This window comes from Apiotrichum porosum (assembly GCF_003942205.1).
Source record: "Apiotrichum porosum strain DSM 27194 chromosome Unknown scaffold_9, whole genome shotgun sequence".
In the NCBI taxonomy this organism is placed as follows: Eukaryota; Fungi; Basidiomycota; class Tremellomycetes; order Trichosporonales; family Trichosporonaceae; genus Apiotrichum; species Apiotrichum porosum.
This window is the reverse complement of record NW_021167116.1, coordinates 1,076,534-1,103,306: the sequence shown is the minus strand read 5'-3', so window position 1 is coordinate 1,103,306 and position 26,773 is coordinate 1,076,534. Positions and strand designations below refer to the sequence as shown.

The window sequence follows — 26,773 nt, the reverse complement described above, 5'->3', positions numbered from 1 at the left end:
AACTCCCTGGAACTCGAAGATACTTCAATAATGGCACTGCAGGCGAGTGGTAGTGTCACAATTCCGCCCTACTGCCTTTATTTGATTCCGCTATAGTTATTCTTTCTGCATCGCTTTTTATCTCGATTTGACAGAAACACTCTTCATTCCATAGGAACAACATCTGGAACGATGGGCCAACTGCAAACGTATCGCACACAATGGTCTATAATCGAGCTATCTTTATTGGGTAATAATTCCAACCGGTGGATGAATATCGCCCGCCAAATGGTTCTGCACCAGTCATACATTTGTCTTTCTGCAGCGGTTTCTATACCGTTCCTGGGAACACCAGGGCCATTGCCTAAATAGATAGATGCCCTCGTTTGAATTCTCCTGCGTGTGCCAGTCTGTAGCTGCATCGAGATGGATGCCGCCCATTATTATGCCGGATGTCTTGCAATCCTCTACAACCCCGAGAATTGTGGTGGCCGTGAGTCTGGTCTTCAATATCTTAGCGCTATGTATGCACTGTTGAACGCTGCTCAATAACCCCATTAACGTCTGGCCTAGCTGGTGCGTGGTTAGGGACCGAACTTTTCTTCCTTCTTACGCTGCTGAGTGAAAGAGAATCTGAAACATCAATACTGCCGATAATATTATTCAGAAGGTGGCAGAGACAACGAGATAGGGTATACAGATATACAGCACTGTACGCCTCGGTGGATCAGTGGATTCAACTAATTTGCGGCACCGGGCACACCACACGGGGTTGTGGTCAGCGGTGTGGGATCGAATTGAGCACAATAAAATTCGTGGACGACCTGCCTTGAGCATTTGGGCCGCCGGTAAAAACGGAAAACACTAAGGGGCGCGCCCAGGCTCTCCAGAGGATATCAGAAGTTGGTATAAGCTTCCTTTCGAGAGCCGACTTGCCCACGGACGTTGCGGATGGCTCACACATTTTTTTGTAGTGGATGCGATGACGCTGTTTAAAAGACGTTTTGAGGCTCGATAGAAAATATAATGGAAGGGTTGGCATCCGGGCATGCTAACTTACCCACAGTACCACAGTAGGTAATACTGAATACCTATCATATTTTTCCAATGTTTCAATTATTGCCGGTTCCATGAACCAACCCCAAGAAAACGAGGCCAATAAGGCATAACGAGGGCGATTGATCAATAATGACGCCAGTGTCCTGAAAATCAATTGGTGTGGGTTTCTGTCACCCAACAGCTTAGTTGGGCGGGATACACATCCTCGACCGCTCATGTTTACCATGTGCGCCCCGAGAAGTCAGTTTGTCCTCGGCATGAATCTCAAATGCAATATTTGTTTTTCTCAATGGCCGGCCACTGGGGGCGATTCTAGTGTGTCGTGCACCTTCATCTTCCTTTGGGGCTTATCTGTGCATGGGACGGAACGCATCGGCTGGTGTGTTGGGCTGTGTAAGATACGGGAACACATGCACAAACTTGGGATTGCACAACTGATTGACCAAAGCATTGATTCACAGACGTGTATTGAACAACCTGTTGACATCCACCGCGGGTCCGCACGAGTCATGCGCCTTGGGAACGGTCGTCCCCACCTTATGAAAAGATTGAGATGGGCGGGGCGAGTGTCTGTGATTAGGCAGTGATATTGATTGGGTGTTGCAACACACCTAACCACTATGAAGTCAGTGGATCAGTGTCTTAGGCGCGGCATCTGCACCTCCCAATACAGAAAAGCCTGAGGGTTATTAAATGGCATCTAAAAATGCCGTATTGAATTATCAGCATCCTCCGCCCATTGCGGCTTTTGCTTCCTAGAATGGGTTGCCACCTACATCTCCGGGGTATTAGATTCGTACGGCCTGAAGTGACGGGTAAGGGTGTCAGTGTCTACAAGTTTGAAAGAGGAAGATATGTCCCAGTAAGCCACTCACTAGGATGTGATGACAATGCGTTAGTGGGCCGCAAAACAAGTCATTCTGGATCCTCTCGCCCATGTATAGTACCGGTGGCGCTGTGAGGAGAACCAAACGTTTAACGATTCTACATGACCCCGAGTAACTAAAATTCTATCCATTATCCAGGAGGACTTCCATCAAATGTTGGTGAATCGCAACCAAAAACAAACTGCATTCAAGTGTTTGTTCCACATGTCATCAAGTCTGCCTCAGTCTGACACACAGAATGACAATTTATGAAGCTAGCGAACGTACCGTGAGGAGCTGATTGAGACCCCAGACCCCAGTGGTCGTTTCCGTCTGTCGAGTGTCCCCATTTTTTGCCATACCGGTGGGGTGTCACGCAGAGGTCCACATGGCGTAACCCAGCTAGAATCGCTAGAATGCCACTTTTTGGGTGTAAACTCCAGACTTCATTTCAGGCTGACTGATAGATGTGGCGTGTATCACGGTCACCACTGGTATGGCACTTACCGCCCAACCCTTGATGGCATGGTCCCATTTAGTTGGTCTTCATACCTCTACTCAGTGGATCAGTGGCTTCCCGTAAGGGCAGTGGGCAGACTATCCCAGGCTTCCTACCAGTCCACATAAACACGTTCACCCACTCGGGAACAACGTCGATTCCCTTTGTCAGTGATCAGTGGATCAGTGGCACATCGTGTGCAGAACCGCATGTTCCACCCCATGGCAACGTTACATACGGAAACACACATTACAGCCTCAGTCTATAGGCATGCGCAAAGGGAGGCCCTCGTTTGCAACAGTCCTCCACCCCGACTGTTAAGACCCTCTTCACCCTGTCAGTTGCATTATCAATAGGCCAATGATCCAATGAGTTTGCTGAGGCATTATATAGCTGCGCCGATCAATACACAAACTAACAGCTGGTTTGATGACGACTATAAGTATGTTCCGCGACAACATCATGACCGGATAAACCTCCAATGTCATTAGAACAGTACCAACGCATCGCCATGGTGGTCCGTGGAACCATGTGAGGAACCAGCTGAGACTCCAATGCAAGGTATGGCACAAGTCATTATTTGGTCCTTGGCCCCACCACCTTTCTGTCACGGATGTCTGTCTGTACTTGCAAAATTAATTTACCCATGTACGTATTTCATGCCCCTGAACCCTAATCAACCAATCGTTGTTGAACAATGTGCTGACATTGCTACATTCTGACGAGGTTGGCTACATATATATTCATTGAAAATTTCCTTACCGGTGGTTCGTTGCTTTTTGTTTGTTTGGCTGATGGTTTTCATAATGCACTGCATTTTTAGGGTGTTGATACTCGACTCTTGCAATTTGAACAACAGCTAGGCTCTCAATCAGCTGGAAGGAATGGTAGGGAACAGGAGGGTCAGCGGCGTTGAAGCTGCTGATGGTGATAAGGGGATGGCTTGTACGTACGTAACCTCCCTCGTCTTTCCTCAACAGGTAGGTTGAAATAGAACTGTCACCGGCAATGCAAGATGCTTGATACTGTGGCCTGTGACATGCAGGTTGAAATCCTCGCTTTCAACTTACCAAAACCGAGCGCATGATCGCATGCCCTCTGCAGACGCGTGGCCTCTGGTATGTCTCTGCGGCAATGTCACATCCTTGGCCCACCAAGGATGTGACATTATCTAACATACATTCTTTCAACCTCCCTCCTTCTCGTTCAGTGCGGTGACGACGTATTCTGTCAAGTCGGCTGCAGAGATAGCCAAAAGTGACGTCCATTCGTAGGTCTTCACTCTGCGGTGAATTTCTGCTTTGCATGTTGTATCTCAATTGCAGGCAAGATCAGTCGCGGCAGTCGGATCAGGCAGTCATTGTTTTGATGTCTTTAACAAGGAAGCCTGCCATTTCATTAATAGATCTTCGTAGAATCCTTGACAGGATTGAAGAACAGTAACTGGAAAGGGCCTGATGTCTTAGGCATTAGGATGAGACGGCTCTTGATCAAGGACAAAGCCAGGCTGCCAGAAATAGGGTAATGATTGACCTTTCGTATCCGTACAGACGCGACTGATGGTTCGAGAAATAAATCTGTCGGTCAATGTAATGTGGCAACCCGTTGCTGTCGTGAGCAAATGCTCCAGCCCAAGATCCCCAGACCCGTATGCAGATATGCAGTTCTGCATTGACTGCATCCTGTCAATCAGCCACATTCGACGGCAGGTCGTGAGGGGCCAGTGGATCGGTGGACCAATAAACGCAAAACCCATTATAGTTCCGTTCCAAGATGCATTACGTAATCAGTTTAATGTAAAGTGGGGGTATTGAATAAAGGTATGTACCCGGGGTCCCCACAAGGTCACGTGATGGCTTCGAGATTTCGAGATTTCTGCTTGGTCAAGACGAAGAAGCTTGAGGTCAACTTCTCACAACACACCCATCGACCATGCCGTCACGCGCGTCCCAGTCCAAGAAAAGGAGGCTTGGAGTGCCTTCCATGGCCCGCACCGAGGAGGATGAGGAAAGGGACCTCGAAGCCCGTCTCTTCGGCTCGCGGAAACAACCCACCTTCACTGCGGCTCATGACAATTCGGACGATGAGGGCGAAACCGGCCTGGGATGGGTAAAGGACGACGCGGTGAGCCTTTCATGTCCTGCACAGACACGTTCTCTAACATTTCACAGCTCTTTACGGTGGATATTCCTGCAGCAGGAGCAGCCGGCGATGAGAACGCATTCAACCACTTTGGCAGCGACATCTCGGAAGATGAAATGGAGCCCACGCTCGAGTTCCCCGAGGAATTGGAGCTGGACGAGCAGGAGACGACAAGCCAAGGTTCACTCTGGCATGACCCTGCCGATAATGCTGTTTCTGTCTCCCTTCAGAGCAACAAGCGGCTTCGGAAACTGGCGCGTGGTCGTGGCGAGGAGGATCAAGTCAGTGGCAATGACCTTAGCCGCAAACTACGCGAGCAGTACGTGCTGCTGTGTTCTCTGTGACTGTAACTCACTTTGTTAGGTTTGAGCGTATACATCCCAAGCCTCAATGGGCGTCGCGCCGTGTCGGCAAGGGGATTCCCACGATCCAAAAGCTCCTTTCTTCCACTTCATCTTTCGTGTCAGCTGGGGACAGCAACGGTCGCGCCCCGCTGCCCTCCACATTTATCGATATCCAGCGCTTGCGCAACGCCAATGAGCAGAACCCCACGACTGGTTCAAAAGAGGCGACGAACGCTGGGTCAGGTGTTGTCGACTTCGCGTGGCACCCCTCTACAAGGTTGTCGGTCATGGCGGTCGCCGGTGGCGACAGGAGGGTTCGCTTCTTCAACGTGAGTGATACAAGTCGTTAAGGTAACTGACGAGACAGATTGATGGCCATACCAACTCGGCACTGTTGACGCTTCACATCCCATCGCTTCCCTTGACGCGCTCGACATTCCACCCCTCGGGATCTTCGCTGCTCCTGACGGGCTCTCGTCCCTTCTACTACACGTATGACCTCGCGGCTCAAGTCTGTGTCCGCTCTCCCCGCAATTTGTTCGGGTCAGCGCCGAGCCCCACGAGTCCTCAGTCTTTGGACCGACACAAATTCTCACCAGATGGCTCTCTCTTGGCCGTGGCTGGCAGAAGAGGATGTGTCACAGTCCTTGAGTGGGGAAACGGAGGCAGCACGGGCGTGGTGGTTGGCGAACTGCGCAGCGGTCGTGGCGGCTCTGTGGCTGACCTTGCCTGGAGTGAGGACGGCTCCCGGCTGAGCGTTTTGGGCGGGCGGAATGGTAGTGAGGTGGAAGTGTGGGATGTCGGAGAGAGGAGGGTTGTCCGCCAGTGGAAGGATGACGCTGCCTTCGGAGGTCTCTTGATGAGGCAGAATGGAGACTACACGGCAATTGGGTGGGTTGATAGCTTCTATGCGTTAGCTAACACTCTTCAGATCTAGCACAGGTATTGTGAGCCTGTACCGCTCAGCTGGACTGTCGGCTTCGGCCAACACATCGGCGCCTGATGTGGAGCCTCACAAAAGCTTTGAGCACTTGACCACACCAATCACGTCCATGGCATTCCACCCGGGCGGAGAGCTGTTTGTTTCGGCCAGCTCGGCCAAAAAGGACGCGCTGAAGCTGGTGAGTAGCATGGTGGTGGTGTTTAGCAAGACACTGTTAACGCTGTCAGTACCATCTCCCGTCAGGCACCGCGTTCTCCAACTGGCCCACTCTCACCACTCCACTTGGACGCGTTAGCTGCACGGGCTTTTCGTCAGGTGGCGATTACATGGCCATTGGTAACACCAAGGGTTCTGTTCTGCTCTGGAGTCTTAAGCATTACGCCAATTAGTCATAGATGCATGGATCGTGGAGATATATCGTACGCTGCTGTGCCCGGGTTGTACGCCTTGAATGGGGGGCACAATAACGACCGAACAAGGTACCGACCGACCCTCACAGGATCACAGGACGCCGGTTCCCGGGCCGGTTATCTCCTTCACAAGAAAGAACCATGTCTCACTCACAGTGCACAGATCGCACGGGCCGCGGGCCACCAGAGACGACATAAAGAGCACCCCACTGGGCCACTGAGATCTGTTCTTTCCTCCTCGTTATCCAACAACGCAACAACCATGACAGTTGATCCACACGCCCCCTCGAAAGACGTACCCTCGGCTTTGGCCGACGCCGACGGCATTCACTACGCAAGCGGCCCCAACGCGTTGGATGACAATGAGACAGTCGCATACCCTCCCAGTCCATCGAGTTACTGTTCGTCTCTCGTTTGATTCCGTACTGAATCTAGCCACCTTCTCGATGACAAGCACGTTGGATGCCAGAGTGTGGGTTCGCTGAGATCTCTGATCTCTGACAGATAACAAAATGCTGACCAGCATTGTAGATTCAGAGGTGCGCAGATGCATCTGCGTCAACAACAACTGACCGCAGTGGACGACGGTAGGATCTATCAGGCTGCCAATGGTGCGTATACAAGTTTTGTTCTTCCAACTGACGATAGATGACTATGCGGTTCGTGATTCCACTGATAACCCCTTGCTGAGTATCCTCTAGCTTCCCGCCGGTACGTGATACGCCAGAGCTAAAAGCTAAGTGGCCCCAGACGACGCCGAGCAGGCTGTGAGCTTCCACATCATCGCCAGATACCCATTGACCTTTTCCAGCGGTTGGACAATCAGCACTACGGTATCAAGACGGTGTGTTCTTAGAATTGGACTGGTCTTGAAGGCACCGCTCATGGCCCAGATTCAAGGCGAGAAGAACTATGTCGCTCCAGTTGCGGAAGCTCTGCCCAACCAGGGTGAAGGCAAACGCGCGATTGACATTGGCACTGGTAAGCGGTATTCGCTCACAGACAACCCGCTCACAAACAGGAACTGGAATTTGGTATGGCATGCGCCAGACAACGTCGGTACCTGCACTCACTGTGCCCTCAGGATCACCGAGATGGCTCAAGAGTTTCCCAAGGCAGAATGGATCGTAGGCATACTAATCAAAGCCTTCCCGACGACCTCCTGGACTGACGTGCGAAGGGTGTGGACCTCGTGCCAGTTCAGCGTGATGACATTCCGGACAATGTCCAGTTTGTGAAAGACGACATCACCAAAGGCTTGGCTTTCCCAGACGAGTCTTTTGACTTTGTCCATGGACGTTTCCTTCTGCTCGGGGTGGGTTCACATACCTCTGGCCGCCCCAATCCTGACGATGCAGGTTCGTGACTGGGCGTTTGTTATCAAAGAGGCAACGCGTATCCTTCGCCCCGGAGGCCTTCTGCTCTGGGTCGACATTACCCTGCCATGGCCCATCGTGGGGGTAAGCGAGGACGAAGCTCAGCGGATTGCCCCTGGCTACACCAAGATGCTCAAGGCTGTCACCCAGTAAGACACGACACACTCACCATGGCTTGGTCACTGACACACACAAGAGCTACGCAAAGCAGGGGTCTCGAAAATGCAGCTGGCCAAAAGGTGATCGAGCACATGAACGATATTACGTCCCTGGAGAACGCGCACCAAGTTCAAATCAATGTTCCGATGTGGCCGTGGTCTGAGGAGCCCGCTATGAAGAAGGCAGGGCAAGTCGCATACGCCATTGAGCAGTGCTGATGCCACAGGAGTACCATGGTCCATGACACGAAGGAGTTGCCCAATTCAGCTCGCCTTCTCATCGTGGATGGCTGTCAACTCAGTGAGGAAGACTACCAGGAACTTGTAAAAGGGTACATCGAGGACATCGGCAAACCAGGAGCCCACATGGTGAGTCTAAAACAAGAATCTAGCTCAAATCAGGTTCTACCGACGTGGCACAACTGGGCATGGAAGAAGGCACAGACGTGATACGTCTTACCAATATGTATGAAGTTGTGAACAAGCTACGCGGGGTAGATGGAAGGCAGGTGACGTGAAATGATGAGACGCTGGATCTGAGAGGTGCCTTCGTCTGTGGAATGATTAGCAGGTGGATGGACGGAAACCGGAGACTCCAGTCGAGTAGACATGTCGCCGTGCAGACGTACAGAGTTCAAAGATCTTGGCGTCGCGGTACAGCTTCTCCATGGGCATTTCCGTGTTGAAGCCAATGCCGCCAAAGACTGGGCAAGTCAGAACTAGGTTATCGCGGACGTCACTTACCCTGCACGCCGAGGTTGGCATTCTCAACGGCGGCCTTGCTGGCAAAGCACTTCGCAATTGACGCATGGTAGGCTAGCGGTTAGTACCCAGCTTGCCAAAAATACACACTGTTGCGCTGCCCTGCATCCTTGGCCCACGCCGAGCGCCAGACCAGAGCGCGAGCAGCCTCGGCATTGATCGCCATGTCCGCAAGCATGAAACCAACACCCTGGTGGTTGATGATCTTGGTGCCCATGGTCTTGTCCAGTCAGCATTTACGCCATGGTGAGGTCGTAGTTACCTTGCGCTCCTGGGCATACTTGGTGGCCTCCTCAAGAGCACGCTGAGCAACGCCAACAGCTCCGGCAGCGACCAAAGGGCGAGTGATGTCGAACGCCTTCATGGCAACTGGACGTCAGCATAGAGGCAAAAGATATTATGAAATACCTTTGAAACCCTCGCCAACGGCACCGACCACGTTCTCCTCTGGGACGACGACGTCCTGGAACGTGACCATACGGGTGTCAGAGGCACGCTGACCTGTCGATGTTAGCAGTGGGAAACGTATTGGTCAAAGCTTGCCCATGTTGATCTCCTTCTTGCCAAGGACAATGCCGGCGGTATCGGCATCCACCACAAATCCGGTCATGCCCTTGACACCCGCCGCAGGGTCGGTGACAGCGAGAACGAACTGCGACATATGAGCGTGGCAACCCAGCGGGGCAACCTTGACTTACAAACCAGTTGGCATGACCTGAGTTGGTACTTTGTTGGGTCAGTTTGTATTCAAAGTGCGGTTGATTTAACGTACATCCTAAGGAGTGTTAGCCATGGGACCACGGTCAGAGGGGGCCGCAAAGTAATGACTTACCACATCTTGGTACCGTTAATGACCCATTTGTCGCCGGTCTTGACAGCCTTGGTCTTGACACCAGCAACGTCCGAACCTGCACCGGGCTCGGTCTATGGCAGGTCAACTCGTCTGTTCTGGAAGCCATGACTTACGACAGCGTAGGATGCCACGAGCGGCTCCTCGGTCATACGGCCGAGGTATTTCGTCTTGATCTCGTGGGACGCGGCGACAATAAGCGGCGCCTCCGCCAGGCCGTTGGCTTTGGGTCAGAACAGTACAGTACGACCTTCAGTTACGCACCCTCCATAGCAGTCTGAATTCCAGAACATCCAAAGGCGAGCGATTCGGAGATCATCGCGCACTCAAGAAGGCCCAGCTCGGGGCCACCGTACTGTGCCGTTAGAGCACATAATGGTTCAACGACTTACGGCCTCGGGGATGTGAGTGTTGAGGAGGCCAAGGGAGTGGGCCTCCTTAATAAGAGGCCAGGGGTAAGCCTATGAGTAAGTTGCCAAACAACTTTCGAGGCTCCTCAGTCAGTCTATCACCACTCACCATGGTGCGGTCATATTCGGCTGCAACAGGAACAATCTTGTCGCGTGAGAAGGACTGAGCAAGCTCTAAGACAAGTCAGTCAGCCTGCTCCACAGGCGCCACAACTACGTACCCCGGATAGCTTCCTGTTCCTCGTTTAAACCAAAGCTGACGGCTGTTTGGATCTCATCAGCTTTTGAGTTGCGTGTGATTTGTGTACCTACGTCCCGAGCTGCTGGCCGTGGCATAGAGTCGGGCAGCACGTCCGGCAGTCGCAGAACGGCTGGAAGAGAGCGAGACGCAGCGCTGCAGTCCAAGCTTCGCAAGCATGGTTCAGTTGATGTTGGGTAAGAGAGGGGATGTATGAACGTGAAGGTTGGCGCAAAGTGAACATGGGTCTATCAGAGTGGCCGTGTGTGTCGTGGCCGGTGGCCGGTGACCGGCTATGGTGCCGTTCATCGTAACCGGCGTACCGGCGTACCGGTGTATCGGCGTTGCGTTTCGTTGTGCGGGCACCGGTGTGTGCGCCGTGCCGGGTCGCCTGTCAGCCACACCGTACATACACCGTGGTCCGTGGTCAGGCACAGCCATGAGCCATTACAAGAAGCCATTAATGTCTGGTAACTGGCCATCTGGCGTGTTTGTATTTGCAGTCGATTGAACAAATTCGCGAATTGGCACGCACAGAGTCAAATACTTGCTTATGTAGTGCACGAACCGCACTGCACATTTCACGTCGCAGCGCGTCTTCGCTAGTCATACGGTCATACGGACTGGCGCAGCCAGTCGCCAGAACTAGCAGAACTTCGACCCTCCGCCTGTGGCTGCCAGTTTTCGTGTCGAGCGCACTTGTTACGTAATACACGCGAAGGTGGAGGTTGACGGTACGTGACGAAGTGTGCCCTCGCCTTGATCACCCAGCCATTGTTTTATCATCATCCACTCACGCCAAAGACACCCTTCCCACGGCCAGTCAACTATCGACATGACCGAACCAAGCTCGAAGAAGAGAAGGCTAGAGCAGAATGGGCAGCCCCGACCTTCAGAACAGCAGAGTTTTACCGATGTACTGGAGCAGCTTGAGGCTGAGGAAGACAACAATGGTGGTGAGCTCCAACAGCCAATTTGCCCAGCCTGTGCGTCGTGAACTCGCTGACACGCTGCATAGAATCCATAGAGAACTCTGCAGCATGGCCGCGTCCTTCTCCACCACGTATAAACCCATCTGTGGATACTATCGGTTAGTCACTACTCCCCTTCAAGTCGGCAAACGCTGTAGAATGTGCACTGACACACGCCCAGTGTTCCAACAAACGGATGTTACAGAGTCCACGCACCACAAGCATGGCACTACGCTGAGGCTGTTTGGAGTTACCTCTAAGGGAAACTCTGTTCTGGCTCACATCTGGGGGTTCCGTCCATACTTCTACGTTGCGGCACCCAGCGGCTTCCTCGAAGATGACTTGGAGGCCTTCAAGGACAAAATCAATGTGAGACACATATCTGCTCCTGTGTGCTAACCATCCAGTCCTCTGTACAGGCAAACGACCATGCCGTGGTGCGCTGTCTCATAGTCAACCGCAAATCCCTTTGGGGTTACCGCGGTGAGGAGGTGGTCCCCTTCATCAAGATTGTTTGTGCCGAGCCAAAAGGCATCCCGAAGGTCAAAGATGAGTCTCATTTTGCGCTGTCTGTTTTCTGCCCAAGCTGACGGCTGTTCACGCCTCTTTGAACGTGGCCAAATTGATTTCAATGGCCTCTTTCCGCAGGAGGTCATGACCTACGAGAGCAACATTGCATATCCTCTACGTTTCATGGTCGATACCAAGGTGAGCTGAAACCATGAACTGTGTTAACCTTGCAAGCTTGTCGGCATGAACTGGGTAGAGGCGCCCGCTGGAAAGTATGAGTTGCTCAAGAGTTCTGACAAGAGGTCTCACTGCCAACTGGAATTCTCGCTCAAGTAAGCCCAACTCAACTTTCACATCTAACATCCCGCAGCTACAAGGACCTCGTCTCCCATGCTCCGGAGGGTGACTGGCTCCCCATTGCGCCATTGCGTGTCTTGAGTTTTGATATTGAGTGTGCTGGCCGCAAAGGCATTTTCCCCGAGGCAAATGTCGACCCAGTCATTCAGATTGCCTCGATGGTCACTCGTCACGGTAAGTCATGTCCCGCAGTGACACTGCCTGACCATATCCAGGTGAAACCAAGCCTTTCATTCGCAATGTGTTTACACTCAACACATGCGCACACATTGTTGGCTCTCAAGTCCTGGAATTCAAGGACGAGCGTGACCTCCTCCTTGAGTGGCAAAAGTTCGTCGAAAAGGTTGACCCCGACCTCATCATTGGGTACAATATTGTGAACTTTGATTTGCCATACCTTATCGATCGCGCCAAGGCTCTCAAGATCCCAAACTTTGCTTACCTTGGAAGGATTCTGGGTACGTGTCATTGTAACAGTGAAATCTGACCCATCTTAGGCACTCGGTCCGAAGTGAGGGACACGCATTTCTCGTCAAAGGCATTTGGCCAGAGGGACTCCAAGGCCGTCAACATCGATGGTCGTCTTCAGATGGACATTCTCCAAGTCATCCAGCGCGATTACAAGCTGCGAAGCTACACTCTCAATGCCGTGTGTGCCCAATTTCTAGGCGAACAAAAGGAAGACGTACACCACTCCATCATTACGGAGCTCCAAAATGGCACTGCTGATTCGCGTCGCCGTCTGGCCGTGTACTGCTTGAAGGTGGGTTGGGTGTTCGACATTTTGTCGCTAATGTACTTCAGGACGCATACCTGCCACAAAGGCTCCTCGACAGGCTGATGTGCCTCATCAACTACACTGAATTGGCAAGGGTGACGGGAATCCCTTTCAACGACGTCCTTACACGTGGACAGCAAATTCGTGTTATCTCCCAGCTTTATCGAAGTGCAGGTGACACCGGTTACATTATCCCCGCCATGCGCAGCGAAGGCACCGATGAGCAGTACGAAGGTGCAACCGTCATTGAGCCGAGCAAGGGCTATTACGACACGCCGATTGCCACTCTTGATTTCGCCTCACTTTATCCTTCCATCATGATGGCTCACAACCTGTGCTATACCACCCTCCTCGACAAAGCCACCATTGAGCGCCTCAAGTTGGTTGAAGGCGTCGACTACGTCCAGACACCCAACAACGGTGAGCCGAACCGCATTGTTTGCGTGCTCCAGCTCACTCTTTACAGATTTCTTTGTCATGGCAAGTCGCCGAAAGGGTCTGCTGCCTCATGTTCTTGAGAACCTTCTTGCTGCTCGTAAACGTGCCAAGGCCGACTTGAAAGTCGAAAAGGACCCGTTCAAGCGCGCCGTTCTGGATGGTCGCCAACTGGCGTTGAAGGCACGTCGAAGATGCATCGCACAACTAACCAGACCAGATCAGTGCCAACTCCGTTTACGGCTTCACGGGTGCCACTGTCGGCAAGTTGCCATGTCTCGCCATTTCGACCTCCGTCACTGCATACGGCCGTCAAATGATTGAGTTTACCAAGCAGGAGGTCGAGACTGAATATTCGATCCAAAACGGCTACGAGCATGACGCCAAGGTTATCTATGGTGACACGGATTCGGTGATGGTTAAATTCGGCTGCCCAGACCTACCGATGGCCATGAGGCTCGGTGAGTGAGTGCGCTTATGCATGTGCTGACACTCACAGGTGCAGAGGCAGCTGAACTGGTGTCCGCCAAGTTCAAGAAGCCCATCAAACTGGAATTCGAAAAGGTGTACTTCCCCTACCTCCTCATCAGCAAGAAGCGTTACGCTGGACTGTATTGGACAAAGCCCGATAAATACGACAAAATGGACACCAAGGGTATCGAGGTGAGCACTACCGCAAGTCTTCCGAGCTAACGGCAGACGGTGCGACGTGACAACTGCCGCTTGGTTTCTACCATGATCGAGACATGTCTCTTCAAGATGCTTATCGATCGCGACGTGAAGGGTGCCGAGGAGTATGTTGATTAACATCCTGGGGCATCCGATGCTAACCGTGTCCTCTAGCTACGTAAAGCACACCATAGCCGATCTCCTTCAAAACAAGATCGACATGTCGCAGCTCGTCATCACAAAGGCATTGGCTAAAACGGGTAGGCCAGGACATGTGAAGGTGGCCAGACGCTGACCTTTCTGCCAGACTATGCGGGCAAACAGGCGCATGTTGAGCTGGCTGAGAGGATGAAGAAGCGTGATGCAGGTGGGTCGTATGAATGGAACCTAACGCTGATCCTGCGAGGTTCCGCACCTTCACTTGGTGACCGTGTTGCCTACGTTATTGTCAAGGGCATCAAGGGTGCTGCCGCGTACGAAAAGTCGGAAGACCCCCTCTACGTGCTCGAGCACAATGTCCCGATTGACACTCGGTACTATCTGGAAAATCAGTTGTCGAAGCCCTTGATGCGCATTTTCGAGCCAATTCTCGGCGAGAGGGCTGGCAGCCTTCGTTAGTATGCCCTTAAATATCACTGCTGACTGCCATCACAGTCGCCGGCGAGCACACTCGTAGTATCCAGATTGCGACGCCAACCATCGGCGGTCTCATGAGGTTTGCGGTGAAGACTGCCACCTGCATCGGTTGCCGAACCCCGTTGAAGAGCTCGAAAGGTTGGTTGTGCGGCCGTACACCCGCTAACTGTATCAGAGAGTGCAGTTTGCGTCAACTGCCGTCCTAAACTGCCCGAACTGTATCAGAAGCAGGTGAGTGGCTGATGAGTGCGAAATTCTACTAACATTACCCTCAGGTCACCACTACTTCGCAACTCCAGATTGACTTTGCTCGTCTATGGACCCAGTGTCAACGTTGCCAGGGCTCTCTGCACCAAGTGGGTTTTATTTAGGACATCATAGGCAGTGCTGACGCGTCCAGGACGTCATTTGCACCTCTGCTGATTGTCCCATCTTCTATCGCCGCACCGCCAGACAGAAGGAGGTCACTGCGGCAGTCGCTCAACTCGACCGATTCAACGGTGAACTTGTTTGGTAGTTTCCCATTGATTCCGGCAAGTCGCCAGGTGATGAATGTACATACTTCATATGCATGCAGAGTCTCTACATCATGGCCCAATTCTCAAAGCCAGTGCGGCCAAACCGCACCCACCCAGTGTTCCCAGAATCATTAACGGCCACAATGAGGGCGCGGTCTCCATTTCTGAGCGAGTTGAGGGCATTGCCGCTGGGAGTGGGGGCTGCAGGCTTGGCACGAAGCAGCCACGACGGAAGCCATTTGAAGGCCCCCGAAGAGCTGTTCTCGACAGCAGTCTTCGGGCGAACATTGCGGCGCTTCTGCTCGTACTGTGGGCCGACACGCCGAGTAGGTCCCCTAGGCTCGTCTGGGAGCATGCGGAACACCTCATCCAATTGCGTCAACGTCGGCATGGCAGTGTTTCGAGACCTGCAAGCGTCAGCGGCTGTCGACAGCTAGCTAGAAGGCAACCCACTCGACAACTGCCACGACATAATCTGGCTTTTGCTGAGTCAGCCCATCAGGACTGCCACGGTCCCATTTAGCTTTGCTCCACTGGGTGACGGGTTTCCACACATGGAAGAAAGGAATGTAGGGATTTTGTTCCAGGGGCGCGTAAATCGATGTAGAGCTCCTCGGGGCTACAACAGGAATTGGGTTGTCGTGACCGCAGGGCACGAACCGAAGGTGAGCAAACAGAGAAGCTGGGCAGTTCAGCATCAAACCCAAATACACGTTGTATAGTCTCACAGTATGTCTTTCCGCTCCAGCGCTGGATAGTCGTACCCACGAAAGGGCCGTTCGATGAGAGCACGCCTAGACCCACAGAGCCAAGGCTGAACACTACGTCGGTCACGGTCGTCCAAGCTTGCCTCAACACCTGCAGCACCTGCTGTGGCAGCTGGCGGAAGACTGCCAAAAGGTCGACTCTGGGAGCCGGTGCTTGGGGAGAGGTAGTGGCAAGGAAGTGCTGAGGAATAAACTGGCGTGTACGTTGGACGGTGTAGCCCAATCGTTTCAGGTAGGCGTACGCCTGGTATCGATGTCAGTGACTCGTTATCCATCGAACAGATTCTTGACTCACCTGATAGCGCTGCCATGTCAGGCCATCTTGGCCCATGAATGCGCCGAACGCCTCAAGAACACTCATCTCCACTGCCCCCTTCACTCCAAACTCCTCGTCACACCAGGCCCCAACTCCAGCAGCAACTTCGTCTTCAGTCTGCGGGTCGCAACCGTTCCACAGCTGAAGTGTACCACGTTCCACCAAGTACAGGACCTCCTCGGGGAGCAACTCGACGCGCGATACTGGCTTTATTGAAGACCCAAACGGAGGGGTGCGACGGACAGTAATGCCAAGGGAGTCGAGGACATGTCCTCGTGAAACCAATAGCTGAGGATAAGGCGATGATGGAGTGACGACGGCATGCGACAGAGCCTTGCTGCAACGGTCGTCAACTTCTGCCCCCCTCTGAAACGTAAAAACGCTTACTCACCCAGATACACCACGAACACCTTCCAGCGCATCAAAAAGAGCCTGCCTGCTCTTCTGGAGCATCATTTCCTGCAGGTTGACCGTCTCTTGCAGCGGCTCGAAGTCCTTTTCGCCCCGCTTGGGAATGATGATCTTTGGCCGCGACCTTTCAACGCCATCAAGGAGCTCTACTGGGATGCGCTGAATCTTGCTACAGGCACGCTGTCAGCTTGTGATATCGCACGTAGACATGTCTGAACTCACTCTGCAAACCCCTGGATAAAGGCGACATCCATGTGTTCTTCGTCCTCATCTTCTTCTTGGTTATTGGGCGAAGCAGAAGGCTTTCCGGAGGTAGGACCGGCACCAGTGGTAATATAGACTGGGTCTGCCATCTTGGCAGCTTGGGGGCCAGCGGAAGTGGCCATGGACTTCGATGTGGTTGGTGGCCAAAGTAAGCGGAGTAAGTGGAAACTAAAGCTGCAGCAGACGGACGGCAAAAACGATGGATTGGATGTGCCTGTGCGGGGTCCCGCATTTGTCGGTGGTGCAGACACGTGACTGCCACGTGCTTCCTTCGTTCATCAGTTCATCGCCGTTGCAGTATGCCCGTGATACATCGAGCGTAACGGTAACGATATATTGGTATGGTCTGCACGTCACGGTGACTATTAGCCATCAGCTTCTCAACACAAACGCTCGCACAACTCGTACATGGCCAGTGCCCCAACCGAGAATGGTCTATGTGTAGGTCAACTAAGATAGGCTATCAACGATGAATATTTAGCCCTTGTAGCTCATCGCGTCGCGGTCATCCGAGTTGAGGCGCGCCCACTCGATACAGAGCCTGTAGACATAAATCTCCATGTCAATCTTGCGGCCAATGGTGAACATCCATTCGCGACCCGCAGTTGCGATCTTCCTGAGCTCAGCGTCGCCGTCCAACTTGCGTGTGTTCAAGCCAGACGACTGGAACTGGTCGCGTGTTACGTTGGCAGCCTTGAGCATCGATGGTGAAGGTCCTGAAAAGTACGCGTGGATGTTGTAAATCTCACTATACAGCTGCGATACGGGAATGTAGTGCAGCTGTTTTCATTAGCGACGTCCAGACGTACGACTGTGCGGCGGCCGCTTACCCAAGGCTGGATCCATTCCGACATGAACTCAGTGTATACCGTTGACTTGAGGACCGCGCTTTCCGACTTGAGCTATTGAAGCATGAGCATAGGAGCAACTGGTGACAACAACACTAACAAGAGCAAAAAGACGGGCAGAGTAACCCATACCGTCGAGGTCGATCAAGTACTTGTGGCGCCAATTCTCGCCAAGAGGCACGGCGTCCGCAAAGCGGTGGTCCTTGCGCATACCATCACAGCCGCCTGGGTACTGCGTGCAGCCAACGGCCTTGGTGAAGGCGACATCCATGGTTTCAGCGTTGAGCTCGTCAACCGGCACAGGCGCAGAAATAAAGTTGTTGGTACCAGGCGGGTCGGCAAAAACAACCGTCTTGTTAATCTTTGAGTCGTCTGAAGTCATGCGGATAAACCTGTGATTGCAAGTCAGCAAGAAATATTGCGCTGCTGTAATCACCTGTGGCGCTGGTACTGGGCAAGGAAGCCAGCAGGGGTAGATCCACCACCAGTCGTGGCACCGCGCCAGAACACGTCGTCCGACTTCTCCTCCCATGGGGTCTCCATGTCATCCTCGTCCTTGATGATCAGGTTGACTGGGTCCCAGCCATAAGTGTAGCGTTTGGTAGACGAGAAGTAGTAGTGGCTGGGGATTAGAATGTCCGAGTAACCCGCACCCTTTGCTGGCGAGAACATCGGGTACAGGGCATGGATGGTACGCCAATCCGAGAAGAAGTGGCCCTGGTTGTAGTGTGCCCAAGGGTGAGCGCAAAAGTCGTACTTGTCGTCCACGTCCTCCGAAAACTTGAAGTCTTCGTCCACAAAGTCAGTGGTGATACCAGCCTTGGCCAGGCGCGAAATAGGGACCTGGCCCTCCTTCAGCTGGGCGCGCAGAGATCCAAACAGTCGACGGGCTTGAGACGACGGGTCGCAGGTGCGACGGTAGGCCTCCCAGACATTTCCGTCACCGCGCCAGTCGGGAATGAATTCGCCACCAAGGACGTGATTGATTCCCTCTGTAGGCGGTCAGCAAGATAAATAACTCTTTGGTCCTCACTGCTCGAGTCGGCTGTGAGGTTCTGGTAGAGCTTCTCCTCCCATGGGACCAAAATGCGGCCTTCAGCCTTCTCGTTGATGGGGAAGTCCATGTTCGGGAGATTGTGCTGAAACTTCTCCAGCATGACACGGAAGCCCTTGGCACGAGCACCGACTTCACTGTCCTCAAATCCCTTCTTGCTAAAGTCTATGGTCTTGGTCGTTCCATTTTCGATGCGAACAAGGTCCACCGACGGAAGATAACCAACGTCGATGCAACGGAGACGGAGCTCGGGGCCAGTGAGCTGCCAGAAAGGCTCAAGGTCTCGAAACAGTTGATCATATTCGTCGACCATGACGTGCTGGTGCTTGGCCGCAAACTCGTACCACAGGTCAAAGCCCTTGGGCGGGTCGCGCTTGTAGCGACGACGGTACTCGGCCGCGGCCTCGGAAAGCGACTTGGACTGGCCCTTGAGCTTCTTGTCAAAAGCCTCATGCGCGTCGGCCATGAGCTTGGGGATAGGGTGGTGGATAGGACGACGGGGAGCCTTGGCCTTTGCGCGCAAGAACTTGGAGCGCAGTATAGACGACGATGCGGTGGTCCATCGCTGCCCGCTGGAGAAGAGCGAGTTTGAAGACGGGAAGAGGATGTTGACGAAGAAGATGAGGGTGATGAAGACACCGGCGATGGCGCCGAGACGCCCTCTAGGTGAGAGGTTGTTAAAGGCCGCGATGGCCTTGTGAGGTCGTGCCATGGTTTGGGTGTTGAGAAGCGAAGAGGAGGACGAGTGTAACGTTAAGATGGGGGGAGATTCTCGATGCGGCCAGCAAGCGCGTGCCAGGGCGCGCCCTGGATCCTGGATGTGCACCTGGCAGGCAGAGCAGCGAGAGCGTGGCGTTGAATGGGTGGAGGCGTGGAGTAGCAGGCCGATGTGATATATGTGGTGCGCCTGGCCGCGCCTGGTACGCAAGCTGGCAGGCCTATTGGCTTTGAATAGGCCCGAACGGCGCGTCGAGGGTCTCTTGCAATCGGTCTTGGGCCAGAAAGAGCACGGCCACACGGCACGCCTAGCACATTCGGACTTTTCGGCTACCTGGCAGCCCATGGCTGGCCCCGCCTGGCGATCTTATACAAATAAGTCGAGTCGGTTCAGCCAACCACTCTTCCGACATTTGCTCTCTTGCTTGTCACTGCTGCTCACCATGAGCATTCTCCGCGCTATCACCAGGCAACGACTGCCCCTCTACACCAGGTCCTACGCCACCGTTGCCAACCCCCAGACCCTAGTTGAGAAGATTGTCCAAAAGTATGCCGTCGATCTCCCAGCTGGCTCCAAGGTCCACTCGGGCGACTATGTCATGATTCGACCTGAGCATGTGTACGTACAGGTGACTTGCAACGCCCAACTGCACTAACAAGGTACATGCAGCATGACCCATGACAACACCGGTCCTGTCATTTCCAAGTTCCTGTCCCTCTCTTGCTCCAAGCTGGACAACCCTCGCCAGCCCGTCTACACCCTCGACCATGATGTTCAGAACAAGTCGGAGACCAATGTCAAGAAGTACCAGCGAATTGAGGCCTTTGCCAAGGAGCACGGTGTTGACTTTTACCCGGCCGGTCGCGGCATTGGCCACCAGATTGTCGTGGAGGAGGGCTACGCATGGCCAGGAAAGATGGTCGTCGCGAGCGACAGCCACAGTAACCACTACGGCGGTGTAGGCTGCCTGGGAACTGCCATTGTCCGTACGGATGCCGCGTGAGTTGCGTATGTTTGTCTGACTGCACTGGGCTGATCATCTTTTAGTGGTATCTGGGCGACGGGCAAGTTCTGGTGGCAGATCCCCCGCGTGGTCTCCGTCTCGCTTGACGGCAAGCTCTCGCCTGGTGTGACCGGCAAGGACGTTATTGTTGCCCTGGCTGGACTTTTCAACCAGGACCAGGTTTTGAACGCCGCCATCGAGTTCACTGGTTCGGGTATTGAGCATCTTTCGGTCGACGAGCGTTTGACGATTGCAAACATGACCACCGAGTGGGGAGCTGTTGCTGGTGTCTTCCCTATCGACTCGAAGCTTATCGACTGGTACCGTGGCCTCATCCGCAAGGCAGAGCTCCGCGGTTTCATTTCGCCTTCAACCTCGACTCCTTCGTCGGAGGGCCACCCTCGTCTCAATGAGAAGCGCCTTGAGGAGAGCCTTGAGGAGCAGGTTGCCGCCGACGCTGGAGCTCATTATGCTGCTCGTTTGTCCCTCGACCTCTCCACCCTTGTTCCTCATGTCTCTGGTCCCAACTCGGTCAAGATTGCCACAGCCCTCCCCAAGCTTATGGACCCCCCAATCAAGATCAACAAGGCCTATCTTGTCTCGTGCACCAACTCGCGCGCTTCTGACATTGCCTCAGCCGCTGCTGTGCTGCGCAACAAGAAGATTGCTCCCGGCGTCGAATTTTACATTGCTGCTGCCTCTAGCCGCGTCCAGGAGGAGGCTGAGGCTTCTGGCGACTGGCAGGCTCTCATTGATGCTGGGGCCAAGACGCTTCCTGCCGGCTGTGGCCCTTGCATCGGTCTCGGTGTTGGTCTGCTGGAGAAGGGCGAGGTCGGTATCAGTGCCACCAACCGCAACTACAAGGGCCGCATGGGTAGCCCCGACGCGGTGGCCTATCTCGCCTCCCCCGCCGTTGTGGCTGCTTCGGCTGCCAAGGGTGTAATCTGCGGTCCCGACTCGCTCAACCTCGCCAGCCTTCCCCAGTACGAGACCCCCAAGTTTGCGATTGAGGAGTTCCCCGCGCCAGCCGCCGTTGCCACGGGTGAGCCTGAGCCTCTCCTTGCGGGCTTCCCCGAGTACTTTGAGGGCCCCCTGGTGTTCGCGCCCCAGGACAACCTCACCACCGACGGTATGTACCCAGGCAAGTACACGTATCAGGACGACATTACGCCTGAGCGCCAGGCCGAAGTCGTTATGGAGAACTATGACCCCGAATTCGCGTCCACCGTCAAGTCACTGCGCGCCAGCGCTCCCACGACTCCTATTCTGCTTTCCGGTTACAACTTTGGCACTGGTTCATCTCGTGAGCAGGCCGCCACCGCTATCAAGAACGCTGGTATTCCACTGGTTATTTGTGGCTCCTTTGGTGACATCTTCAAGCGCAACAGCATTAACAACGGATTGATCCTGGTCGAGGCCCCCGAGCTCATTGAGGACCTTACCACTCGCTTTGGTAGCGACGGTGTGCGCGGCAAAGGTGGTGTCAACGGTGAGCTCACCGTGATTCCCCAAGACTGGAGGATCAAGGTCGACACGCGCCGGGGTGGTGTGACTGTGTCCATGGGTGCGGATGGCGAGAAGGTTTATCCTTCTGCCCGCGTCGGTCGTAGTGTGCAGGAGCTCTGGGTCAACGGTGGCCTCGAGGGCTTCATTAGGGCCTCATTGTAGTTGGGTGTGATGCATAGGTTGTGGTTTTAACTGCGGTTGCTGGGTGCCAGTGTTGATTCAAACCCGGATGTATAATCGGCGGACATCGATCGTAGTCCGGGTATATCCGTGTTGAAACGCGGTCTTAAATGGCAACTAGCCTGCAGCCTGTGGCCGTTAGCCTTTGGCCTTTGGACAAGGTTCCGTCATCTTCCCTTCACACCACCATGGCACCGAGGCCATCGGACCCACCTCCGCCACCAACATTTGACGCTCGCCTCTTTGAGCCGCCAACATGGGCGACTGATGGCTTCCATGCTTCACGTGCGAGACAGACTGGGGAAGCATCGTCATCTCGTGAACCAGTGCAGGCAGACGCGCACGACCACGACCATGACCACGCTCACGCCCACGACCACGACCACGACAATGCTGAAGAAGCCCCCGAGGAGCTGCCTACTGCCTTTGATCTCGGTGTCGAGGTTGATGACAGTGACACTTTGCAGTTTACTACGACAGAATTGAAGGTAGATTCTGCTACTAGATAATGCGTGTTCACAACGCTGACGCGGCGTAGAACCTCCTCGCTCGGGCTGCGGCACTCAAGGACGAAGGAAACAAGCGCTTCGTAGCCAGACCTCAACAACTAGACGATGCTCGTGACTCGTATCTCGCAGCTCTCGATAATCTCCCTTCCATGGCATTGGTCCCGAAGTATAAGCCCAGAGCTCCTAAAGTCAGTGGTATTCAAGAAGTCACCGACGAAGAAGCAGAGGCAATCGAGTCGGAACGTCTTCATCCAGAAGATCAAGAGCGCCGATCGGTGGAGGACGACATCCGCGACTGTATGAAGGCGGTGTGGGGCAACCTTGGCGCCGTTTACCTTGCCAAAGTAACTACAGCATGATGGGAGTTATATTGCTGACCGTTAGAAAGAGTACAAAGCTGTTGTTGACGCTTGTACCAAAGGTGGGTAGCCATCATGACGGCGGGAATGGACTGACCACATGACAGCACTTGAGATTGACCTCCATTATACCAAGGCACTTCATCGCCGAGCATCGGCCAATGAAGAGATTGGTTCATGGTCATCACTCACGTCGGCCCAAGAAGGTGAGCTTTACAAGACAAAAGCAGAGCCTCATACACCAACAGATTATACCATGTTGCTATCCCTGATATCCAAGTCCTCGCCCCAATTGCCCGCCATTCGTCGCACTCTCAGCACTCTTCCTCGACGAATTTCAGCGCAGCAAGAAAAGGAAAAGGACGAAATGATGGACAAGCTAAAGGAGCTTGGCAACGGCATCCTTGGCAAGTTTGGTCTGAGCACCGATATGTTCAAATTCGACGAACAGGCTGGCGGTGGTTATAACCTCCGCTTCCAAAAGTAGAAACAACACGTGTACATGTAACATCCAATGATCTTTATCTGCGGTCGCCACCATAAACCAGCGAGCCCACGCCATATCGAATAGTAAAGGCCAACATGCTGCTCAACAGCTGTACTGTCGCCATCACGAAGCAAAGAGACTGCTCGTGAAGCGGGCCGAGATGCACCAGAATGAGGTTCAAAATGGTGAGGTTGGTTGCCGAAACAATGCGAACTGGCGGTGCTGTTGAGGACCCGTCAGTCTTGCGTCCGTTTGTTTCTGTCTTCGTTTGGGCTCCGCTGTCTGGAGAGCCTCGCTCCAGCCTTGTCAGGCCAAAAACCTCCATGACCTCGAGCGCGATTTTCGTCTTGAAGGGAGGGGGCTCCTTGAAGACGGTCAACGATGGTTGCAAAAGCCCAGTGGAGGCGTCAAAGCTTGAAGAATGTCAGCGATCGCTACGACTCCGTGACTTACTGTGGGAGACGGTGACGTGGACATTCAACAAGACCAAAGAGTTGTGGGCAAGACAGCACAAAGTTGAATATTTGGGGGAGGAAGAACAAGATCATCGTCTTTGGAAAGTGGCCTTGAATCGCAACGGCAGAGAATGCCATGCCGGTGAAGTAGCACAGAGTGTCGCCCGGGAAAGCTTTGGCAGGGTACCTGACAATGAGCATGTAATGCAGTCAGGGTCATCAAATAACTCACCAGTTGTGGGTCAAAAAGCCTGCGCAGACGCCAATGAGAGGGAGCATGAAGTACAGGCTCATGAGATGTCGCTTGACGACCTCACCCGCGGCCCACGACAGAATGCGTCCCTCCTCGGCATTTCCAATATGAAGGGCTTCAAGGAGCCAGTCTGGCCAAATGGGGAGAAAGAGAAGGTCATTGAAAGCCACAGAGAGTGCGATGATAAGTGCTTGGATGGTCTCGACACCGTTGACGCCAGCGAGAATGTTGATCGAGTTGGTGGTGAATGTGGGGAGTAACGCCAAATAGACATAGTAGAGGAAACCTGTGATCTATTAGTTATGTGTACATGCAACAAGAGCACGTACCCAAGTCCACTGATTTGGTGCCCTCCCATCCGGGAAGCCCCAAAGTACTGAGGAGCTTACCCAGGCTGGCTGGGAGAACCACCCATGTCCATCCTCCCTCTGAATAGTACACCATCAAGGTAGGAATGGCAGCGATGAGTGGGATTGGGAGTTTGTGTCTCCAACGAATATCGAACAGGTCATCGATAAACCCTAGAAGGGTAGCTGTCAGAAGCGACAGGAGGGATGTCATGTAGAGAGTAAGCTGAAACGTCAGCAGTCTTGCAAGGAGCTCAAAATAACGAACCTCTCCCTGGGGGAAGGTCTCGCGTCCGATGCTGAGGCTACTTGAGGTGTGGAACATGTGCGAGAATGGAAACGGGATGAACATCATCATGAGACCCAAATAGATTGCAGCGAGAGGGAGACCGAGGCACTCTGGGCTAGCTGTGTCAGCGTCTGCTCTCGCAAGTGGATTACTCACATCCAAGGCCCAGATGTACGGCCATTGGGCTTCAAAAGGTCTCGTCCCTTCAATCCCTTGGCGATGAATGCGCTTCCGACCATTGGCACAGACAGTACAGCGCCAACAAAGGCCAGCATTGCGAACCCAATGTTTGCTTGGAGTGCGGGGAAGGTTGGCTGCGGTGGAAGGGGGAGACGGTCGAAGACATGTTGAGGGAGGCAAAGCGGAAGCAAGGGGTGGACAATGAGGACGAGAGAGATTGGAATAAGGGTGGAGATAAGAAGAACCGGTGGCGGATGGCCCATACCTGATGTTTCCGGCATTGTGTGTTGAGAAGAGAGGAAGACTAAGAGGTAATTATTGTGGAAATTGGCGCAAAAGTCGCAGCTCGCCAACTCGCCAGCTCAGCGGCGTGCACCAGAACGTGGAGGCCGTGGAGGCCTGGAAGGTGGAGGTCCCCCGTGTTTTGGGTTTTGTCGGCGTGGGCCGTTGGCCGTTGGGGGTTATTCCGGACCGGCCATTCCGGCATCTAATTGCCGCGATTGCTGGGCATGACTCGAAGACGGACCCCCAATACCACCAGTGTTGCGAGTCGGGTTCGCTCACTTCTCTGTTCAACACACACACCTTGTCCTGCGCACAGCATTGCCTTGCGATTGGCCTTTGCACACCTCTATTGTCCTCTATAACTTGTGATCCCGATGATCACCCTCACAATTGCAAGTCGGAGGCGGTCTCTCTTGCTGACTCATTTCAGGTGCGCCACGGCGAATCTACAGGTGAATTCCTCGCTCCGTCTCCCGCCCCCCCCTTCCCTCCCACTTGCTCCCAACCCAAGGCTGCTCCTTGCTAACCTCTCATAGACAATCTCCGCGCTGTTTGGGCGGGTTGGGCTGATGCACCTTTGTCTAACCATGGTGAGTCGCCCGACAGGTTCCCGATCCACGCTGACCCGCACAGGCATGAACGTGCGTCCAAGAACGCCATTGATCTAGTGCTAAATGCCCAGCAAGCAAAGGCTCTTGGCCAGTCCCTTGCCACTACCAAGATTGACGCCGTTTTTGCTTCTCCGTTGAAACGTGCCCTCTGGACAGTACGTCGGGCAACAGAATAAACAGATCTCTAACCTCTTCTGCAGGGTCAGCAGATCGAAGCTGCCAACCACCACAGGCCGGCGTTCACCGTCTCGCCCTTGCTTCGCGAACAGCACTTTGGTGTTGCTGAACAGCAGACCTTCGGCACATCAGACGGCAATGGCTTTTTCCGCAAGCCTGGTCGAACGTTTAGGTTTCCCGAGGGCGAAACGCTCGAGGACGTTCGTGCGCGTGCCAACGAGGCGTATGTTGTCTGTTCCGGCCCTATTTGCTGACTCGGTATTAGAATCACCCAGTTTATCGAGCCCGCTCTTCAGGAGACGTATGGTCAAGGCCCAGACTCGAAGCATCTCATTGTTGTGGCTCACGGTATCTTCAATTTTGAACTACGTACGTTGGGAATAACCAACTGTGATCTGACCCGCTTTCAGTCGGAGCCCTACTCTCCCGACGCCCAGAAGGCATTGACCTCCACTGGAGCTACCGAGGTAAGCTTAATGTGCTGAGGGGAACGTGAGCTGACGGCCGAGGCATGACCAACACGGGTTGGACCAGACTTGAAGTGGGCTACTCTGTGAGTATCAACTCTGCAAACTGGACGGCTGACATGGGTAGGGTGAAGTTCTAGACGGCACGCCGTTCGGCGCGGACACTTTCAAGGCGCTCTCGCGTCCGCCACCACTGGCAGTTGAGACTCTGTGCTTTGACGTGACGACCCACCTCGAAGGTGTTCACAGACAGCAGGGAGGTATCGGATCTTCTGGGTTTGACGAAAAGCAGAGTGACATCCGAGCCTTCTTTGGCGGTGCTCAAAATGATTGATTGAACATGCATATGCAAATGTGTCTGTTGAATTGAAGACCTT

The 26,773-nt window shown here is 53.7% G+C and overlaps 11 protein-coding genes across 11 annotated transcripts; 6 read left to right on the top strand and 5 right to left on the bottom strand.

Moving 5' to 3' along the window:
- Positions 1-4,335: 4,335 nt before the first annotated feature.
- On the top strand, positions 4,336-6,221 carry EHS24_009671 (uncharacterized protein; the record flags this gene model as incomplete). The annotated part of the gene is made up of 6 exons (XM_028624941.1): positions 4,336-4,527; positions 4,575-4,864; positions 4,909-5,218; positions 5,257-5,780; positions 5,827-6,010; positions 6,060-6,221. 6 exons carry the CDS (start codon positions 4,336-4,338, stop codon positions 6,219-6,221), a joined length of 1,662 nt encoding a protein of 553 aa, XP_028475109.1.
- A 283-nt stretch (positions 6,222-6,504) lies between these two features.
- On the top strand, positions 6,505-7,995 carry EHS24_009670 (uncharacterized protein; the record flags this gene model as incomplete). Its single annotated transcript, XM_028624940.1, has 12 exons — positions 6,505-6,643; positions 6,821-6,853; positions 6,891-6,901; positions 6,944-6,953; positions 6,993-7,009; positions 7,054-7,086; positions 7,136-7,223; positions 7,264-7,276; positions 7,327-7,369; positions 7,423-7,557; positions 7,601-7,767; positions 7,815-7,995. The coding sequence occupies 12 exons, from the start codon at positions 6,505-6,507 to the stop codon at positions 7,993-7,995; spliced, it is 870 nt and encodes a 289-aa protein (XP_028475108.1).
- A 266-nt stretch (positions 7,996-8,261) lies between these two features.
- Positions 8,262-9,016, bottom strand: EHS24_009669 (uncharacterized protein; the record flags this gene model as incomplete). Its single annotated transcript, XM_028624939.1, has 6 exons — positions 8,262-8,329; positions 8,406-8,480; positions 8,521-8,592; positions 8,629-8,758; positions 8,801-8,907; positions 8,947-9,016. The coding sequence occupies 6 exons, from the start codon at positions 9,014-9,016 to the stop codon at positions 8,262-8,264; spliced, it is 522 nt and encodes a 173-aa protein (XP_028475107.1).
- Positions 9,017-9,070: 54 nt separating this feature from the next.
- Positions 9,071-10,216, bottom strand: EHS24_009668 (uncharacterized protein; the record flags this gene model as incomplete). The annotated part of the gene is made up of 10 exons (XM_028624938.1): positions 9,071-9,190; positions 9,237-9,264; positions 9,311-9,313; positions 9,371-9,462; positions 9,505-9,611; positions 9,653-9,743; positions 9,781-9,849; positions 9,908-9,972; positions 10,020-10,061; positions 10,111-10,216. 10 exons carry the CDS (start codon positions 10,214-10,216, stop codon positions 9,071-9,073), a joined length of 723 nt encoding a protein of 240 aa, XP_028475106.1.
- Positions 10,217-10,871: 655 nt separating this feature from the next.
- POL3 (DNA-directed DNA polymerase delta) lies at positions 10,872-14,909 on the top strand (the record flags this gene model as incomplete). The annotated part of the gene is made up of 21 exons (XM_028624937.1): positions 10,872-10,992; positions 11,055-11,126; positions 11,189-11,376; positions 11,415-11,519; positions 11,656-11,715; positions 11,752-11,849; positions 11,888-12,048; positions 12,090-12,332; positions 12,372-12,637; positions 12,679-13,072; positions 13,119-13,263; positions 13,313-13,548; positions 13,587-13,750; positions 13,787-13,881; positions 13,931-14,016; positions 14,064-14,123; positions 14,163-14,369; positions 14,411-14,530; positions 14,568-14,623; positions 14,668-14,748; positions 14,793-14,909. The coding sequence occupies 21 exons, from the start codon at positions 10,872-10,874 to the stop codon at positions 14,907-14,909; spliced, it is 3,075 nt and encodes a 1,024-aa protein (XP_028475105.1).
- A 65-nt stretch (positions 14,910-14,974) lies between these two features.
- SEN54 (tRNA-splicing endonuclease subunit sen54) lies at positions 14,975-16,790 on the bottom strand (the record flags this gene model as incomplete). Its single annotated transcript, XM_028624936.1, has 6 exons — positions 14,975-15,317; positions 15,364-15,395; positions 15,715-15,921; positions 15,973-16,330; positions 16,385-16,573; positions 16,627-16,790. 6 exons carry the CDS (start codon positions 16,788-16,790, stop codon positions 14,975-14,977), a joined length of 1,293 nt encoding a protein of 430 aa, XP_028475104.1.
- Positions 16,791-17,145: 355 nt separating this feature from the next.
- On the bottom strand, positions 17,146-19,282 carry CAP10 (capsule-associated protein CAP1; the record flags this gene model as incomplete). The annotated part of the gene is made up of 5 exons (XM_028624935.1): positions 17,146-17,448; positions 17,499-17,570; positions 17,617-17,908; positions 17,953-18,508; positions 18,550-19,282. The coding sequence occupies 5 exons, from the start codon at positions 19,280-19,282 to the stop codon at positions 17,146-17,148; spliced, it is 1,956 nt and encodes a 651-aa protein (XP_028475103.1).
- Positions 19,283-19,730: 448 nt separating this feature from the next.
- On the top strand, positions 19,731-21,959 carry LYS4 (mitochondrial Homoaconitase; the record flags this gene model as incomplete). Its single annotated transcript, XM_028624934.1, has 3 exons — positions 19,731-19,906; positions 19,958-20,287; positions 20,336-21,959. The coding sequence occupies 3 exons, from the start codon at positions 19,731-19,733 to the stop codon at positions 21,957-21,959; spliced, it is 2,130 nt and encodes a 709-aa protein (XP_028475102.1).
- Positions 21,960-22,165: 206 nt separating this feature from the next.
- Positions 22,166-23,332, top strand: EHS24_009663 (uncharacterized protein; the record flags this gene model as incomplete). Its single annotated transcript, XM_028624933.1, has 4 exons — positions 22,166-22,465; positions 22,516-22,830; positions 22,871-22,907; positions 22,953-23,332. 4 exons carry the CDS (start codon positions 22,166-22,168, stop codon positions 23,330-23,332), a joined length of 1,032 nt encoding a protein of 343 aa, XP_028475101.1.
- A 34-nt stretch (positions 23,333-23,366) lies between these two features.
- ALG7 (tunicamycin resistance protein) lies at positions 23,367-24,951 on the bottom strand (the record flags this gene model as incomplete). The annotated part of the gene is made up of 6 exons (XM_028624932.1): positions 23,367-23,745; positions 23,786-23,974; positions 24,020-24,326; positions 24,370-24,613; positions 24,656-24,791; positions 24,833-24,951. 6 exons carry the CDS (start codon positions 24,949-24,951, stop codon positions 23,367-23,369), a joined length of 1,374 nt encoding a protein of 457 aa, XP_028475100.1.
- A 777-nt stretch (positions 24,952-25,728) lies between these two features.
- EHS24_009661 (uncharacterized protein) lies at positions 25,729-26,730 on the top strand (the record flags this gene model as incomplete). The annotated part of the gene is made up of 7 exons (XM_028624931.1): positions 25,729-25,731; positions 25,794-25,907; positions 25,953-26,152; positions 26,195-26,298; positions 26,340-26,396; positions 26,439-26,482; positions 26,524-26,730. The coding sequence occupies 7 exons, from the start codon at positions 25,729-25,731 to the stop codon at positions 26,728-26,730; spliced, it is 729 nt and encodes a 242-aa protein (XP_028475099.1).
- Positions 26,731-26,773: the final 43 nt, after the last annotated feature.